The sequence below is a fragment of the Crinia signifera genome, chromosome 11, assembly GCF_055691185.1.
Source record: "Crinia signifera chromosome 11, ASM5569118v1, whole genome shotgun sequence".
Classification (NCBI taxonomy): Eukaryota; Metazoa; Chordata; class Amphibia; order Anura; family Myobatrachidae; genus Crinia; species Crinia signifera.
In genome coordinates, this window is record NC_139227.1 from 81734718 (window position 1) to 81750150 (window position 15433).

At 45.3% G+C, this 15433-nt stretch overlaps 1 protein-coding gene across 2 annotated transcripts in view; it reads left to right on the forward strand.

Annotated features, from left to right (window-relative positions):
- CD151 (CD151 molecule (Raph blood group)) overlaps positions 1-15433 on the forward strand; it is a 52335-nt gene that overhangs the window by 18507 nt on the left and 18395 nt on the right. For both annotated transcript variants that reach the window (XM_083165420.1, XM_083165419.1), the window contains exons 2-4: positions 6135-6225; positions 6814-7005; positions 12697-12771. In XM_083165420.1, coding sequence (XP_083021546.1) covers positions 6142-6225; positions 6814-7005; positions 12697-12771 — 351 coding nt within the window. In that variant the 5' untranslated portion in view covers positions 6135-6141. The remainder of the gene's footprint in view (positions 1-6134; positions 6226-6813; positions 7006-12696; positions 12772-15433) is intronic.

Below are 15433 nucleotides of genomic sequence, written 5' to 3' on the forward strand. Positions count from 1 at the left end.
CGTTAAGTGAGGAATGTCTGTACTGCGTTTTGCGCTACTTTCCACTTTTCACAATTCCCAGAGGAGAAGGCTCCGATGTGGCTATTTCTTACCTCATTACTAGAAATGTAGGTAATATGGCAATAATGGCGCTCGCTGAAATTTTTATCTTATAAAAGCACATTTATTATAACTTCCCATATAGGTTTTTGTAAATATTTGCAACGAATGAACTTAATTACAGTAAACTGCACAGTCTGAGAACGGACTGCGCACTGTTGTAGTCTGGTACTCGGCTTTTCGCTAACTGTCTGACCCAATTTGATTTGTTCCCACTAAATAGTCAGGCGACTGAGTTCCCCATTGTTGGCTGCAAGCCCAAGATACTGTACCTGGATCACACTCCACCTCCAGTAGGTTAACTGGATTTACTGTACACCAATCAGAGTACTGTATGCTGTATTGGAAATCTGGTAAATTCTTTTTTCGTATGTTCAATTATACCCCTTTCACACCAGCCTAAATTCCCGGGCTGGACCCTGGAACAACCTGCGACTAGCGCTGGTGTGAAATGTTCCCGGGACCATTGTCCCAGGATTTCAACCCTGCTAGCTAGCAGGGTTGCTCCAGCGACCAGCCTGGGATACAGGCTGGTGTGATAGGTACTGTACTTACCCGGCTTCCCGGTCCTGGATGTGAACCTGCTGCTACCGTGCCGCTGCCCGTTGCTCTGGGGACACGGATCTGCTGGGTGCTGCCACCACTCCCCCTCCCGCCGCTGCCCGTTGCTCTTGGTACACGGAGCTGCCGGGCACAACTGCCTAGGGAATCTCCAGTTTGTCCTCATCCACCATACACTTTATATATAAAGGTGGCTTTTGTGTGTGGCAGTCAGTGGTGCACCCCAGAGTCAGGTAATAGCAATGTTTTAGTGTAGATTCAAGAGCGGAAAAATAAAAAGGACTTTTTCTTATTTCCTCTTTTGGATGACGAATACATTAGTATGTTAGGTGTCAGGGCACAGAATTAGCTGCTAAAACTCACATCCAGATGATACCATAGGTAACATGTCACCTAGGTGTGTCCTTTGTGTCACCCCAAACTGCTACAGCTAATTTTAGGATTGGAAAGGACCACCATTACTTGCCATGATTGAGTTGCAATGGACACAACATCTATTTTACCTGACTTTGTAGCATGCAGAGTGAATTGATCTGATCTGCTTTATTGGGGATACGGTTGTATTGTCGACCCGACTTAGGTCGACACCATTGGGTCGACAGGCAACAAGTTCGACAGGTCTAGGTCGACATGGATGAAGGACGACAGGTATCTAGGTCGACATGGGACAAGGTCGACATGGTTTTAGGTGGACAAATGCGTTAGGTCGACAGATCGGCATGGGTTTTTTCACTGTTTTTTGGAGCCGACGTGCCGACATGCGGTATTTCATGCCCTACCCTCCACTAGGGCAGGCACTTCCAACCACGGTCCTCAAGGCACACCAACAGTGCAGGTTTTGTAGATATCCAGGCTTGAGCACAGGAGACTTAATTAATACCAGAGTAAATCTGATTAAACCACCTGTGCTGAAGCCTGGATATCACTAAAACCTGCACTGTTGGTGTTCCTTGAGGACCGTGGTTGGGAATGCCTGCACTAGGGCGTGGTGGGAGAATAAAATTGTGTGCCCGAAGCGTTGCGAGTGAAGCAAGCGATACGAGGGGCTGCAGTTGACTTCCAACTGTGTCCATGTCGACTGTGTAAAAAAAACAGTGAAAAACCGATGCCGACTTTGTGACCTGTTGACATCACGCATTTGTCGACCTATACACCTGTCGACCATCACCTATGTCGACCTTGCTGACTGTCGGCTTAAGTCGGGTCCCTAATACCATCCACAACCGTTTATTGGAGTGAAATCTGATTGTTTTTGGTTTATACTGTAAGCCCATTTGTGCGTTGATGCGTGTCTATAGTAGCTGTCTAATAGAGCAAGGGTGTTTTAACACAACCAGATGTGTAGCCGTGATTTAAGCTGCCTCTTGTTATTTATTGTATGGTAGTCACTGTGATCGAACATCAGGATGCTGTCTGAATTGTCCGAGTCACATGGGTGTGCTCTGTATTGTACTGATGTCACATGCTACACTTCATGTATTGTAGCTAAGGCAAATCATTTGCTAATACATTTGTGTTGGGTCCCATTTTTATGAGACCACATTTAGACTTTTTCACACTTCAGTTCTCAGTTTGTCCCTGAGCAGATACGTTATTCAGATTAACAGAACATTTAAAATAACCAATTAGATAATGTAATGTACTAGATTGCTAAAATCTTTGTGAGTATTAACGTGTAGCCGAGTTTAGTCTTTGTGTTGTGGGTTTGGTGATTCATAAAACATAAGCTCATTTTGACCAGTTTGATCAGGTAATGTGTTTTTTTTCCCCTTTATATTACTTAATTCTATTACTGTAATATTGTGGTCCATCTCATTTAGGAGTATTCAATGTTTTTTGACAGTCTGGCTCACCGCTCACTGTTCTGTGTCCCTGTGATCTCGCTGAAGCGTTCGGCACTTTTTCTCATCTCCTCATTTCTGACTTCCTCAGTATTCAACGTGTGGCCAGCTCGCCGGCCCCTTTTGCGAACTTAGCATAATTATGCGAGTTCAAATGGGAGTGCTGTAACTGGAGAGATCTGTTTTCTCCTGCTCTATACGTGAGCTGGTCAGACTGGGATATTTCTGAGCAGGGTGTTCATCTCAGCAGCGTGTTCCTCACATTTGTGGACTTGTATTTTTTTACAAAGGTTTAGATAGGTTAATGTTTTGTTCAGAATTTATTTTACAACAAATGGCTGTGTGACTATTTTAATTGGGTTTGTGCAGACGGGTGTATTTTGTTCTGTTTGGCCTTTATCCTTGTGTTGTGCTTTTGGCATTGTTTCTTTGCCCTGTGTTTTTTATTTAATTTATTTTATAATTGTTAGCGTGTTTAAAAGCCTGTTTGGGGGTTAGGTGAGGAAGAAGAGAGGAAGCATGGGAAATTACTAGGAGCATTCCAAAATGATTTCTTATTGGTTACCATTAAAATAACCTATTAAATTCCAAATCAATTAATTACTCTATTAATTGATTTGGAATTTAATAGGTTATTTTAATGGTAACCAGTACAGCATTATGGCACTTGCAATAAATACATTACAGTACATATTTTTTATTTTTTAAAACAAACAAAAAAAAAGGACAAAGATAAGCATATAGTTCACCTAAAAAAGATGCTGAGGGAAAAACGGAGAACCTCTCCAAAAAAAAAACTTACAGGACTCACTATTTGTGCATTGAATAGACTTTTTGAGAGACACACTTTAATCCCCATTGAACAAACACAGCGAACAACGGAGAGAAGCGCTGGGTGAACACAGTTTGCTTCGTAAGATATTTTCTGTTAAGTAACAGAGTTGAATACAGTGAGGTACAAAATATGTGAGAAAAGTTCTCTACTCTCAAAAAAACCTGCATACTCGCCATTATAAACGGCGAAATAGGAGCATTGAATATATGCCATTGTGTCTCATCTGTCAGACGTAGCCAGGAGCTCAGACGAAGCATGTAGGACTGCCAGGCACTTTCCTGATCTGTATCATCCCGTGACTTGTCATGGGGCGCGTCGGGGATGACGCAAACTCAGATGATCTAGAACAATGACAGATGGAGAATTCCATCACTTCATGTTGCTATAAGTAATACAAATGAGCTCATTCCATGTTCCGCCTGTGGAAACCTATGTAGTTTCTTATCCTTCCTTAGCTTGTGTTCATATTATTTGTATTTGTGACAATTCAGATAAAAGGCTCCTCTTATTCTATAAGACCTAGTAAATCTGACTGCTTGCTTTATAGGCAGAAGCTGGAGATGGAAATGAATGTTTGACTCTGTGCCCAGTTTCCATACTGACTGCAGTTTCCATATTAAGGCAAATCTAATTTAGATACCCTCATATTACATTAAATGTCCTTCAGCATCACATCAAGCTTGATTGAAATGTATTTATTCTGTAACTGCATGACAACTCTCCCTCTCTGTCTCCGTGACATGACGTCATCACGTGTATTTCAGCTGTGGATGTGCCCTTTATATGCAGCACTCCATTTACACTACGCCGCTCCATATATGACCATGTGCCCGCCAGCCCCGCCATCTTACATCTGATGTTGGGACAGTATACACACTAAGCAATATTTTAAACGATATTTCTCATTTTGCCCCACCTGAGCGATATTGTATATAATATCAGGAAGTGTGTATGCTTTATATCGTCAACAATGCGCGCTCCCACAGGTCAGTCATCCTGCGTGTACATCGTTAACAAGGGCCATGCTGTATGGCCCCCACCGCCGTCCGTCACCAGAAAGTATGTATTTGCCAATTCTGGCACACCGCGACAGCGGGTCCTCGCTTCTGCCGATCTCGCTGGGTACACGTGGTGTAGCGTGTTCCCATCTTGCGACTGATAGGAGGCTGAGGGGTAGATTTATTAAGCTTGGTGAAGTGATAAAGTGTCTGGTTTTTATCACCGGCCAATCAGCTGCTACCTGTCATGTTTCAAAACAAGCCTATAACATCACAGGTAGGAGCTGATTGGCCGGTGATAAAAACCAGAAAGTTTATCACTTTACGGAGCTTAATAAATCTACCCCTCAATCTCATGGCATGAGGGGAACAGTGGTTTACCTGCTCTGGAGGGAAATTAGAATGTTAAATAGAATATTACACATCAGAGGTCTTCCAACTGGACCACCTTTTCATCCCAGTCAATGCAGGGGTGTCCCAATGCTTCACTGGACAGCCAAACAGACCAATGTTATAAATAAGAGATATTTCAAAGTGATTCCGGTTGTTGAACATGTTTAGCATTTTGTAATATATTCTTATATTTATTTAAGATGAATATGCTGCTATGAATTATACAGGTATACTTTTGCATGTGAATGATGGTTTTTACTTTCACACTTTATGGTTCCAACTGACAAAAGAAACAATTGCATGCAAATGAAGTAAATTAAGTTTTGAACATATGCAACATTTTTTTTAAACTCTTTCTTCAACAAGGAAATGTAACATGTAATCTTTCAATTCTATTTATTACTTTCCTTCAAGCGGAATGATTTTCATAGTCAGTTGAGCCATATGAGATTCTGTCCTGCTGATTTTATGAAATGGCTGCTTTAGAAAACCTTCCTGCGGTTTTGCATCACAAGAATTTTCTACATCTAGAACCGTTGCTAAACCACACTTTAGAATCAAAAACCCCATTCCCATTTTTCTTCTCCACCATTACAAATATTTACACCTCCCAGATTTTTTTTTTTTTTCCTGGATCCGACCCAGATTGGAACAGTGTTCCAAATACCGGGTCGGATCCGGGATTTTGGAGTAAAAGTGGTATAAGACACAGAAAAGAGTCAGCCATGTTTCTGCTTGCTTCTATTGTGTTTTTTTATCCTTTGGATTGGTTTATGTGCATTTAAAATGAACTTTGTATATGATTGTGATATGCCTATTAGATGTATTTGTCAGTGGTTGTGGGCAGCCAAATGCTGTCTGGTCTTATGTCTTGTATGAGACAGCTGGGGTGAGTCACTCTGGGAGAACTGATGAGTTAGTTCTGTGACTCAAAGAGGATGACAATTCATTTGTTCCAGGTTACCCAGAAGCAGTATGCAGTATGATTGTGTCTTTGGAGGGGGAAAGGGGATTGTTGTTTGTTTGGTTCAAATAGTTGTGTAGCAAAAATAAAATGCTGTATCCTGTATTTAAAAAAAAATAGTTGAGATTTCAATGACCATGAAATATGCTGCTCATGTCTGTGTTCCCCTCTTGTTATATGTACCTATCTTTGTGGCTGGCATAGGTGGCACAATGATCCATCCATGTATCTCTTTGCCATAGAGGACTCCCCAGCTATGTTCTTAGCCTGGTGTTTCTGCATGGTGTAATCTTCCAAGCATACACACAGTCAGCCAGATGCTGGTGTGACCCACACTTGCCTTTTACCTTTAACCTTTTGCTTGAGCGGTAGGGTAGAATACACCTGATTGGGTAACTGATTGTTTTTCCCCCTGGTTCCATTGTACTTATCTTGTGTTTCAGCATCACCATGGGCGAGTACAACGAGAAAAAAGAGACCTGTGGCACAATATGTCTGAAGTACCTCCTCTTCACCTTTAATTTCTTTTTCTGGGTAAGTAACCTGTATGTTTCCCATCATGTAGCCAGAATAGAGATTGCCTTCTGGAATCGTTTTCTTTGCTAACCAATGGGAATGTGAGCAGAGGAGGAAATTGGTGTTGTCACGGGAGATTATTTCCTGGTAACGCCCCCTAATACAGCTGCTGCCGCTGCGTTTCTCATCAGTGCAGACAGTAAACACCTTTCATAAAGTGGTATAGGGGTCAATTCAATTCACAGCACTGTTAATAGCATCAGGAGCAATCAAATCAGCACGATATGTCAGAATACTGGTTCTCGCGAGTGTTTAGCCATGAGAACCAGCATTTTGCCAACTTGAGTGCCCCCCGCAATGCTGTTTGCGCCGCTTTAAGGTTCTGCCAGCAGAAATCCACTGGTTGAACTTGGCAGCGCTTTGAATAGAATTGCTCCGGCAGCTCCCTCCCAGCGCCATCCACAGAGCTATGAATTGAATTGACCCCATAGTAAGTTACTAGTTGTTTGATCATTTTTTCTAGTTTTTTTTTTATAGGATTTGCCCTTATAACTGCAAGGTCCCAGAATCCTCTGTTATTCATTCTTACCCCTCTCTGTCATCCAGCTGGCAGGTCTTGCAGTAATGGCTGTAGGAGTTTGGACACTGGTCCAGAAAAGTGACTACATCAGCCTGCTCCCCTCCAGCACCTATGCTGCTACTGCTTACATCCTCGTCATCGCAGGTGCTGTTGTCATGGTGACTGGTATCCTTGGCTGCTGCGCAACTTTTAAGGAACGGAAAAGCCTGCTTAAAGTAGTGAGTCTTCATACAAACTGTCTTAAAGTGCTTCCTGTGTAATATTTGGCCTAGCAGATTATGGGGCCTTTACTCAGCTGTAAATACTTGCATCTAAAGGGGTATGGGTCGTTGGGTCCACCAAATTTAGGTTAACATGCACTGGGTTCACCACTGACGGTTGATAGGCCTTAGGTGGACACCAGAAATACGTTGACATGGGTAAGATTGGGTCAGAAGGTCGACACAAGCATTAGGGCAACATGAGCTTTTCACTCCCCCCCCACCCCACCCCCGATTGTCATCACAGTTGACATAGACACTGTGTAAGTGTACCGTGTCCCCTCGCATGGCCTGCTGCGCTTGCCATGCTCGCCATGCTTCGGGCACGGTGACTCGCTACTCTCGGTACACTATTTTTGTCTCCCACCCCGCCGTAGTGGATAGTAAGGCATGAAATACCGCCTGTCGGCACACATCAGCTAAAAAAAAACAACCTGTGAAACTCATGTCGAATTTTTTGCTGTCGACGTTCCGATCCTGTCGACCTATTTCAGTTGTCAACCTAAGGCCTGTCGACCTTCAGTGGTCGACCCAATGCATGTCTACAGTACTTTAATAGGGTTGACCTAATGACTGTGTATACCATCAAAAGCGGCATGGGCTGCTGGAAAGTGCTTGTGGGTAAAATGGGAGGGTGTTTGTAGTTGGAGGCGGGGCCTTGTCTCCTGGTTTATCCTATTGGGAATGTTGGCAGGATTACAGCGCCCTGGGAATGCTGTAAACAGTATTTTTGGCTTGTTGCACTTGAGCGCCCATTACCGCCTGTATGGAGATTGTGCACTGTCAGAGGAATCCAGTGTCCCGGTGCCTGCTCTAGATTACTGCTGTCTGCCCACAGTGCAGAAGACTGCCGGTGAGTGATTCGCAGCAATAGCCTACTGCAATGCCCAACTGTTCTGTTCACATAATCTACTTCCTTTTACCTGGCAACCTATGATAACTGTGTAGTAATAGATCCATCTGAAAATAAGATCTATGCACTAATACGTACACAAAGGGGGTTATTCTTGATTTGCAAGGCTGCGACTCCACCAAACCCCACCTTGCGAATGGTGCCCTGGCCGCCACCCATTCGCAGCATGTGTTCGCACGCACATTCATTCGCAGGCTGCGGGGGAACGCCTGCATCGTTCCATGGGCGCCGACCATCCAATGATGTGGAAGGCACACGCATATTTAAGGTTGGTCTGAGGTAACATTAGATGTTACCTCAGACCATGTTACCTCAGGGCAGCTGACATCCGGTTCCTGGCCCTGGTGCCCGCGTCACTGGATGATTTCCATGGGAATGCCCATGAAACGCTGGGCGTTCCCATGGGTGAGTCCCCCGGCCTGCAACCCACCAGCCGCAATGTTAGTTGCGTGCACCCGGCGAACAATCTGTTTGCCGTGGCCGTACGCATCCGGCACATGTACATGCGCGTTGCAAAAACATTGCTCTCGCATGCACGCGAACGGACCAGAATAAGGTCCTCAGCCTGTATATAACTATATAAAGAGATCACTAGCAATGTATTGCTTTACAGCAGTGGTCGGGGGAGCTGGTATGTGCTTAGGTGCTGCTATAGAAGCATGCATGTGTTTGCACAGTGAGTCCCTGTTCTGGGCAGGTCCCTGTAATGCTGGTGTAATGTGAGGAATGTGAATAGTGTGAGTGTCTCCCTATCCCTCCTCCCCCCCACACACACAATCATTTGTCTATTCTTTCTGCTGCTGTATTAGAAGTGACTGTGTTGCCACCTTCTGGCAGCAATGCCAACCTGCATGCCATGTTCAGCCATGCTTTCATTTTGTGGAAGTGTGGTCTTCTGCATTGTACTCATTCCCACTCTCTCCCGCTCATTGAGGTATTCTATGTCAGCTACTTCATCCATATTTGGATCTGAAGTACTTGCAAGGTCTCCTGGGGCTGGGTACTGTAGGTAACTGGTGATCCTGTCATATCCACGGTGCTTAACTACCTTAAGGCCTAGTAATGTAAATGCAGCCTCCATTCTTATTTATGGAAATCTCAAGGACCTTTTCTCTGACATTACTCTAAACCCCCCCCCCCCCCAATACGCTTTACCATTCTGACAAAAATGACAGGATTGTATTAAAGTAATATAGATGGAAATCCCCTGAAAATGGACATTATTGGGGGATACCTGCAAATCCAGTGCTTCCAAAGGATGTGCTGTACCTCAGCAGATTGGTAATGTGCTAGAGTTCCCTCATTTCTAATTGCAATAGCAGCCGTTCATCCCTTTCCAGTCACCCAGAAAAATGCAGATGATACCCAGCAACTCAGATTGTCATAAGTTTGTACCCTTGACACTACCACATAGCTACAGACAGGTATGGGTCAAAGGGTTGACAGAACTTACTTAAACCACTGTAGGTCGACACATGAAACAGGTCGACATGGTCATTGTGTCCACACAAGCAATCCAAATATGGAGATTACATAACATTTTTTAATCAACTTTGCCTGACTCTGGGAGCCCTGTACATTGTAAATCAGTGGGCGTCATGGTCCATGAGTGATCTTACATGGAATGACCATGCCCCCCCCCCCCCCTTTCATTTGGTCGACTTAATGATCAATACCCCTTATGTGCGCTGCATTTTCTGTCCACACAATTGTTTTCTAGAGAGTTAAGCCTCATACATCAAATTCTATGTTTCTATGTTTCTATGTTTACATACAGGGCGATTTCAGCCTGAATTGCCAGGGAAATGGTAACTGAGCACCCATATCCCCATGCGTACAGGGCGATGGTCACCAGGAGTGTGCTATCCCTGGTAGAGTGTCTCTCAGCAATATGTATCACTGAGCGACCATATCCCCATGCGTACAGGGCGATGGTCACCGGGAGTGTGCTAGCCCTGGTAGAGTGTCTCTCAGCAATATGTATCACTGAGCGACCATATCCCCATGCGTACAGGGCGATGGTCACCGGGAGTGTGCTATCCCTGGTAGAGTGTCTCTCAGCAATATGTATCACTGAGCGACCATATCCCCATGCGTACAGGGCGATGGTCACCGGGAGTGTGCTATCCCTGGTAGAGTGTCTCTCAGCAATATGTATCACTGAGCACCCATATCCCCATGCCTACAGGGCGATGGTCACCGGGAGTGTGCTATCCCTGGTAGAGTGTCTATCAGCAATATGTATCACTGAGCACCCATATCCCCATGCGTACAGGGCGATGGTCACCGGGAGTGTGCTATCCCTGGTAGAGTGTCTCTCAGCAATATGTATCACTGAGCGACCATATCCCCATGCGTACAGGGCGATGGTCACCGGGAGTGTGCTATCCCTGGTAGAGTGTCTCTCAGCAATATGTATCACTGAGCGACCATATCCCCATGCGTACAGGGCGATGGTCACCGGGAGTGTGCTATCCCTGGTAGAGTGTCTCTCAGCAATATGTATCACTGAGCGACCATATCCCCATGCGTACAGGGCGATGGTCACCGGGAGTGTGCTATCCCTGGTAGAGTGTCTCTCAGCAATATGTATCACTGAGCGACCATATCCCCATGCGTACAGGGCGATGGTCACCGGGAGTGTGCTATCCCTGGTAGAGTGTCTCTCAGCAATATGTATCACTGAGCACCCATATCCCCATGCCTACAGGGCGATGGTCACCGGGAGTGTGCTATCCCTGGTAGAGTGTCTATCAGCAATATGTATCACTGAGCACCCATATCCCCATGCGTACAGGGCGATGGTCACCGGGAGTGTGCTATCCCTGGTAGAGTGTCTCTCAGCAATATGTATCACTGAGCGACCATATCCCCATGCGTACAGGGCGATGGTCACCGGGAGTGTGCTATCCCTGGTAGAGTGTCTCTCAGCAATATGTATCACTGAGCGACCATATCCCCATGCGTACAGGGCGATGGTCACCGGGAGTGTGCTATCCCTGGTAGAGTGTCTCTCAGCAATATGTATCACTGAGCACCCATATCCCCATGCGTACAGGGCGATGGTCACCGGGAGTGTGCTATCCCTGGTAGAGTGTCTCTCAGCAATATGTATCACTGAGCGACCATAGCCCCATGCGTACAGGGCGATGGTCACCGGGAGAGTGCTATCCCTGGTAGAGTGTCTCTCAGCAATATGTATCACTGAGCGACCATATCCCCATGCGTACAGGGCGATGGTCACCGGGAGTGTGCTATCCCTGGTAGAGTGTCTCTCAGCAATATGTATCACTGAGCACCCATATCCCCATGCGTACAGGGCGATGGTCACCGGGAGTGTGCTATCCCTGGTAGAGTGTCTCTCAGCAATAGGTATCACTGAGCGACCATATCCCCATGCGTACAGGGCGATGGTCACCGGGAGTGTGCTATCCCTGGTAGAGTGTCTCTCAGCAATATGTATCACTGAGCACCCATATCCCCATGCCTACAGGGCGATGGTCACCGGGAGTGTGCTATCCCTGGTAGAGTGTCTCTCAGCAATATGTATCACTGAGCGACCATATCCCCATGCGTACAGGGCGATGGTCACCGGGAGTGTGCTATCCCTGGTAGAGTGTCTCTCAGCAATATGTATCACTGAGCGACCATATCCCCATGCGTACAGGGCGATGGTCACCGGGAGTGTGCTATCCCTGGTAGAGTGTCTCTCAGCAATATGTATCACTGAGCACCCATATCCCCATGCGTACAGGGCGATGGTCACCGGGAGTGTGCTATCCCTGGTAGAGTCTCTCAGCAATATGTATCACTGAGCGACCATATCCCCATGCGTACAGGGCGATGGTCACCGGGAGTGTGCTATCCCTGGTAGAGTGTCTCTCAGCAATATGTATCACTGAGCGACCATATCCCCATGCGTACAGGGCGATGGTCACCGGGAGTGTGCTATCCCTGGTAGAGTGTCTCTCAGCAATATGTATCACTGAGCGACCATATCCCCATGCGTACAGGGCGATGGTCACCGGGAGTGTGCTATCCCTGGTAGAGTGTCTATCAGCAATATGTATCACTGAGCACCCATATCCCCATGCGTACAGGGCGATGGTCACCGGGAGTGTGCTATCCCTGGTAGAGTGTCTCTCAGCAATATGTATCACTGAGCACCCATATCCCCATGCGTACAGGGCGATGGTCACCGGGAGTGTGCTATCCCTGGTAGAGTGTCTCTCAGCAATATGTATCACTGAGCACCCATATCCCCATGCGTACAGGGCGATGGTCACCGGGAGTGTGCTATCCCTGGTAGAGTGTCTCTCAGCAATATGTATCACTGAGCGACCATATCCCCATGCGTACAGGGCGATGGTCACCGGGAGTGTGCTATCCCTGGTAGAGTGTCTCTCAGCAATATGTATCACTGAGCGACCATATCCCCATGCGTACAGGGCGATGGTCACCGGGAGTGTGCTATCCCTGGTAGAGTGTCTCTCAGCAATATGTATCACTGAGCGACCAATCGCTCTGGGTGCATGGAGCTCAAGTCCAATTTGGATCACATTCTAGATGTAAAACAAAATTAAACATAGGATAATGCCATCTACCCAAATGTATTTTAATGCTGTAATAATTTGTTTGCTTGTCAGTATCCTAGGTACAAAATTTAAAAGTTTTTAGTAACTAATCTGAATCCGAATGTTTCCTAATATTGTTTATTTCTGTTCCTATGTCCTCAGTACTTCATCCTTTTGATGTGTATATTCATCTTGGAGATCCTTGCAGGTGTCCTGGCCTATATATACTATCAGCAGGTAAGCAGGAACTGTAGGTGAGAACAGAGGATGTCACTATGGGCCTTAAGGGCCCCATACATCAGCAATTAATTGTGACAATTTTCAGATATGGAGATGATTGCCACAATTAATTTTAGATGTGTGGGCTCCCCCTTTTGGCAATCCCAATCAAAATCGCCAATCGATTGCTTAATCAGGTTTTTAAACATGTTTAATAATCTGGTATTATCTGCAGATCTTTTTTATATGTGTGGGCATTCCCAATTCGTCTTCTTCATCTATTTACATTATGAACAGCAATCGATTGGGCAATTTCCAGATATGAAGATGCAATGTTTAGATGGAAAAATCTGCCGATCACTGAAATAAATCTGTAATGTGTGGGCAAAGTCAGATAAATTGTAAAATCCATTTATCTGGCCAAAAAATCCCTGTATCTGGAAATCCATAAATTGTGATTGCTGATGTATGGGGCCCATTATTCTAGTTCACTCTTTCTGACAAAATCCTTCTTAGATGGACAAAACCATGTGCACTGCAGGTGGGGCAGATGTTACTTGTGCAGAGAGAATTAGATTTGGGTGGGGTTTTACTTCAAAGTGAGATCCATATTGCAGTGTAGAATTAAATCAGTCAGTATTTACCCTGCACAGAAACAAAATAACTCACCCAAATCTAATTCTCTCTGCACATGTTACATCTGCCCCCCTGCAGTGCACATGGTTTTGTCCATCTAAGAAGGATTTTGTCAGAGTGAACTAGAATAAGGCCCTATGTTCCACATCAAATACACAGCAGCTACTGAGTTGCTCAATCATGGCATTGCTCTCTTTATGACCATGTAGGTAGATGAAGCGTGACACAGCCTACTTGACACATGGCCTCATTAACCGCAACGATGATGGGGATTGCTTTGCCACCTATGGTAGTATTGTTTGTGCCATCTTACAAAAGATACATGGGAAACGAGAAAGTAAAAAGCTATTTCAGGATATTTCTGTATGTTTAAGTTGTACACTCCACATCAGACATCTATAGTAGACATTGTTGTCCCAATGTTTATGATCAGTGGACACATGTCTCGACATGGATATCTGAGGATTGTGATGTTGGTTTGTGTTAGCTGATCTGTGTACAGTTTGCCATACATGTGGCAAACTGGCACTTGCACAAATTACATAAATACTGCATTTTCCAGGTAGTGTCGTTGTAAGGTCTAAGAGCACCCTTTTGTATGGTTTAAGCCAGGCATGTCCAAACTATGGCCCTCCTGCTGTTGTGAAGCTACATGTTCCATCATGCCCTGCCACAGTTTTGCTATTAGGGAAAGCTAAAACTATGGCAAGGCATGCTGGGATGTGTAGTTTCACAACAGCTGGAAGGCCACAGTTTGGACATGCCTGGTCTAAGCGCACCTAGTCGTCTCTAAAAACACCTGTTCTCTAAAACAAAATCTAGTTGGTGTGAATTTTGTGCTATTTGAGGCCAGAACTGATTTGGAGAGTGATAAGCAGTTGCTTAGATATAAGCAAATGGTCCACAAGTGCCAGTGAGAGCTGTACAATGCTGGGTGGGGACTGGTGATGCCGTGGTGTAATTCTGCTCCATCCCCCACTGTATAACTGGAGAATTTGTGTCCTATTGCAATGCATTTGCTACATGAGGATTCGTATCATACCACATTCAGCGGGTCCTAATCACGTCATAATTCACGCACACTGGCACCATGGCTAAACCTCCACAAACTGGACATAAAAAAGTAGGTATTGGACACAAGTCGAAGAAGTCTGGGACTTGTCAGAGGGAAATTCACAACTTGCTGTAAGATTATAGGGGAGATATATGAAGTCATCGGGCAAGATGCAGCAAAGTAAAAAATGCGGCCAAACCTCCAAAAATGCAGTTTTTGGAGATTTGACCGCAGCCCTGACATGCACCAAGCCCCGAATGCGGTACGTTCTGGGGCTTGGATGCGGTGGACAGCATTTAAAAAATCAGCGTTGCCCATAGAAGCCTATGGGCTTCTTTCGCACATCCCCTGCTACCTTCCCCTCCAACAGGATCCCTCCCAGAATCCTCGGCGGCGCACGCAACATAGGAATCCGGCTGCAAGTCCTATCATTGCAAAGGACGGCTCTTACTGCAAGAGCCGTCCTTTGCAGAATTCTGCATGCATACGGCGTTCGTAAATGCCAGTATGCATGCGGAGGCTGGTGGCAAGTTTTATTGCAATGCTTTTCACATGTCGCCAGCGAGAGAGAGCAGGCGAGAACCAATCCACTTCTGCCATTTCTCTAGCACAGACTGTAAAACAGTTACTGGTTGGTTTGTCTTTGATCTACCTCCACTTTTCTCTTTTCCAAGGCTTGATACATCTCCACTTATATCTCATGACTAAGAAACAATGGCAACATTTCATTACTGTTATTTCAGTGTCAGGAGAGTCTTTCTTGGCCTGGAGAAAGGGCAGCATTTCTGCACCAGAGAGTTACTGGAAGCCGTTGTGCCACTTATAATTCTACATTTACAGTTTTTGAAAAAAAATTTTTTTATTACACGTTATCTCCTAGTGTCATTTTCTCTTCCATTTAATATGAGGTTGGATTATTTGTTCTAGACACCCCCTGAGGCCGTGGGGTTGTAATTTGGTTTAATGTGATTAAGTAAGAGGGCACATGTG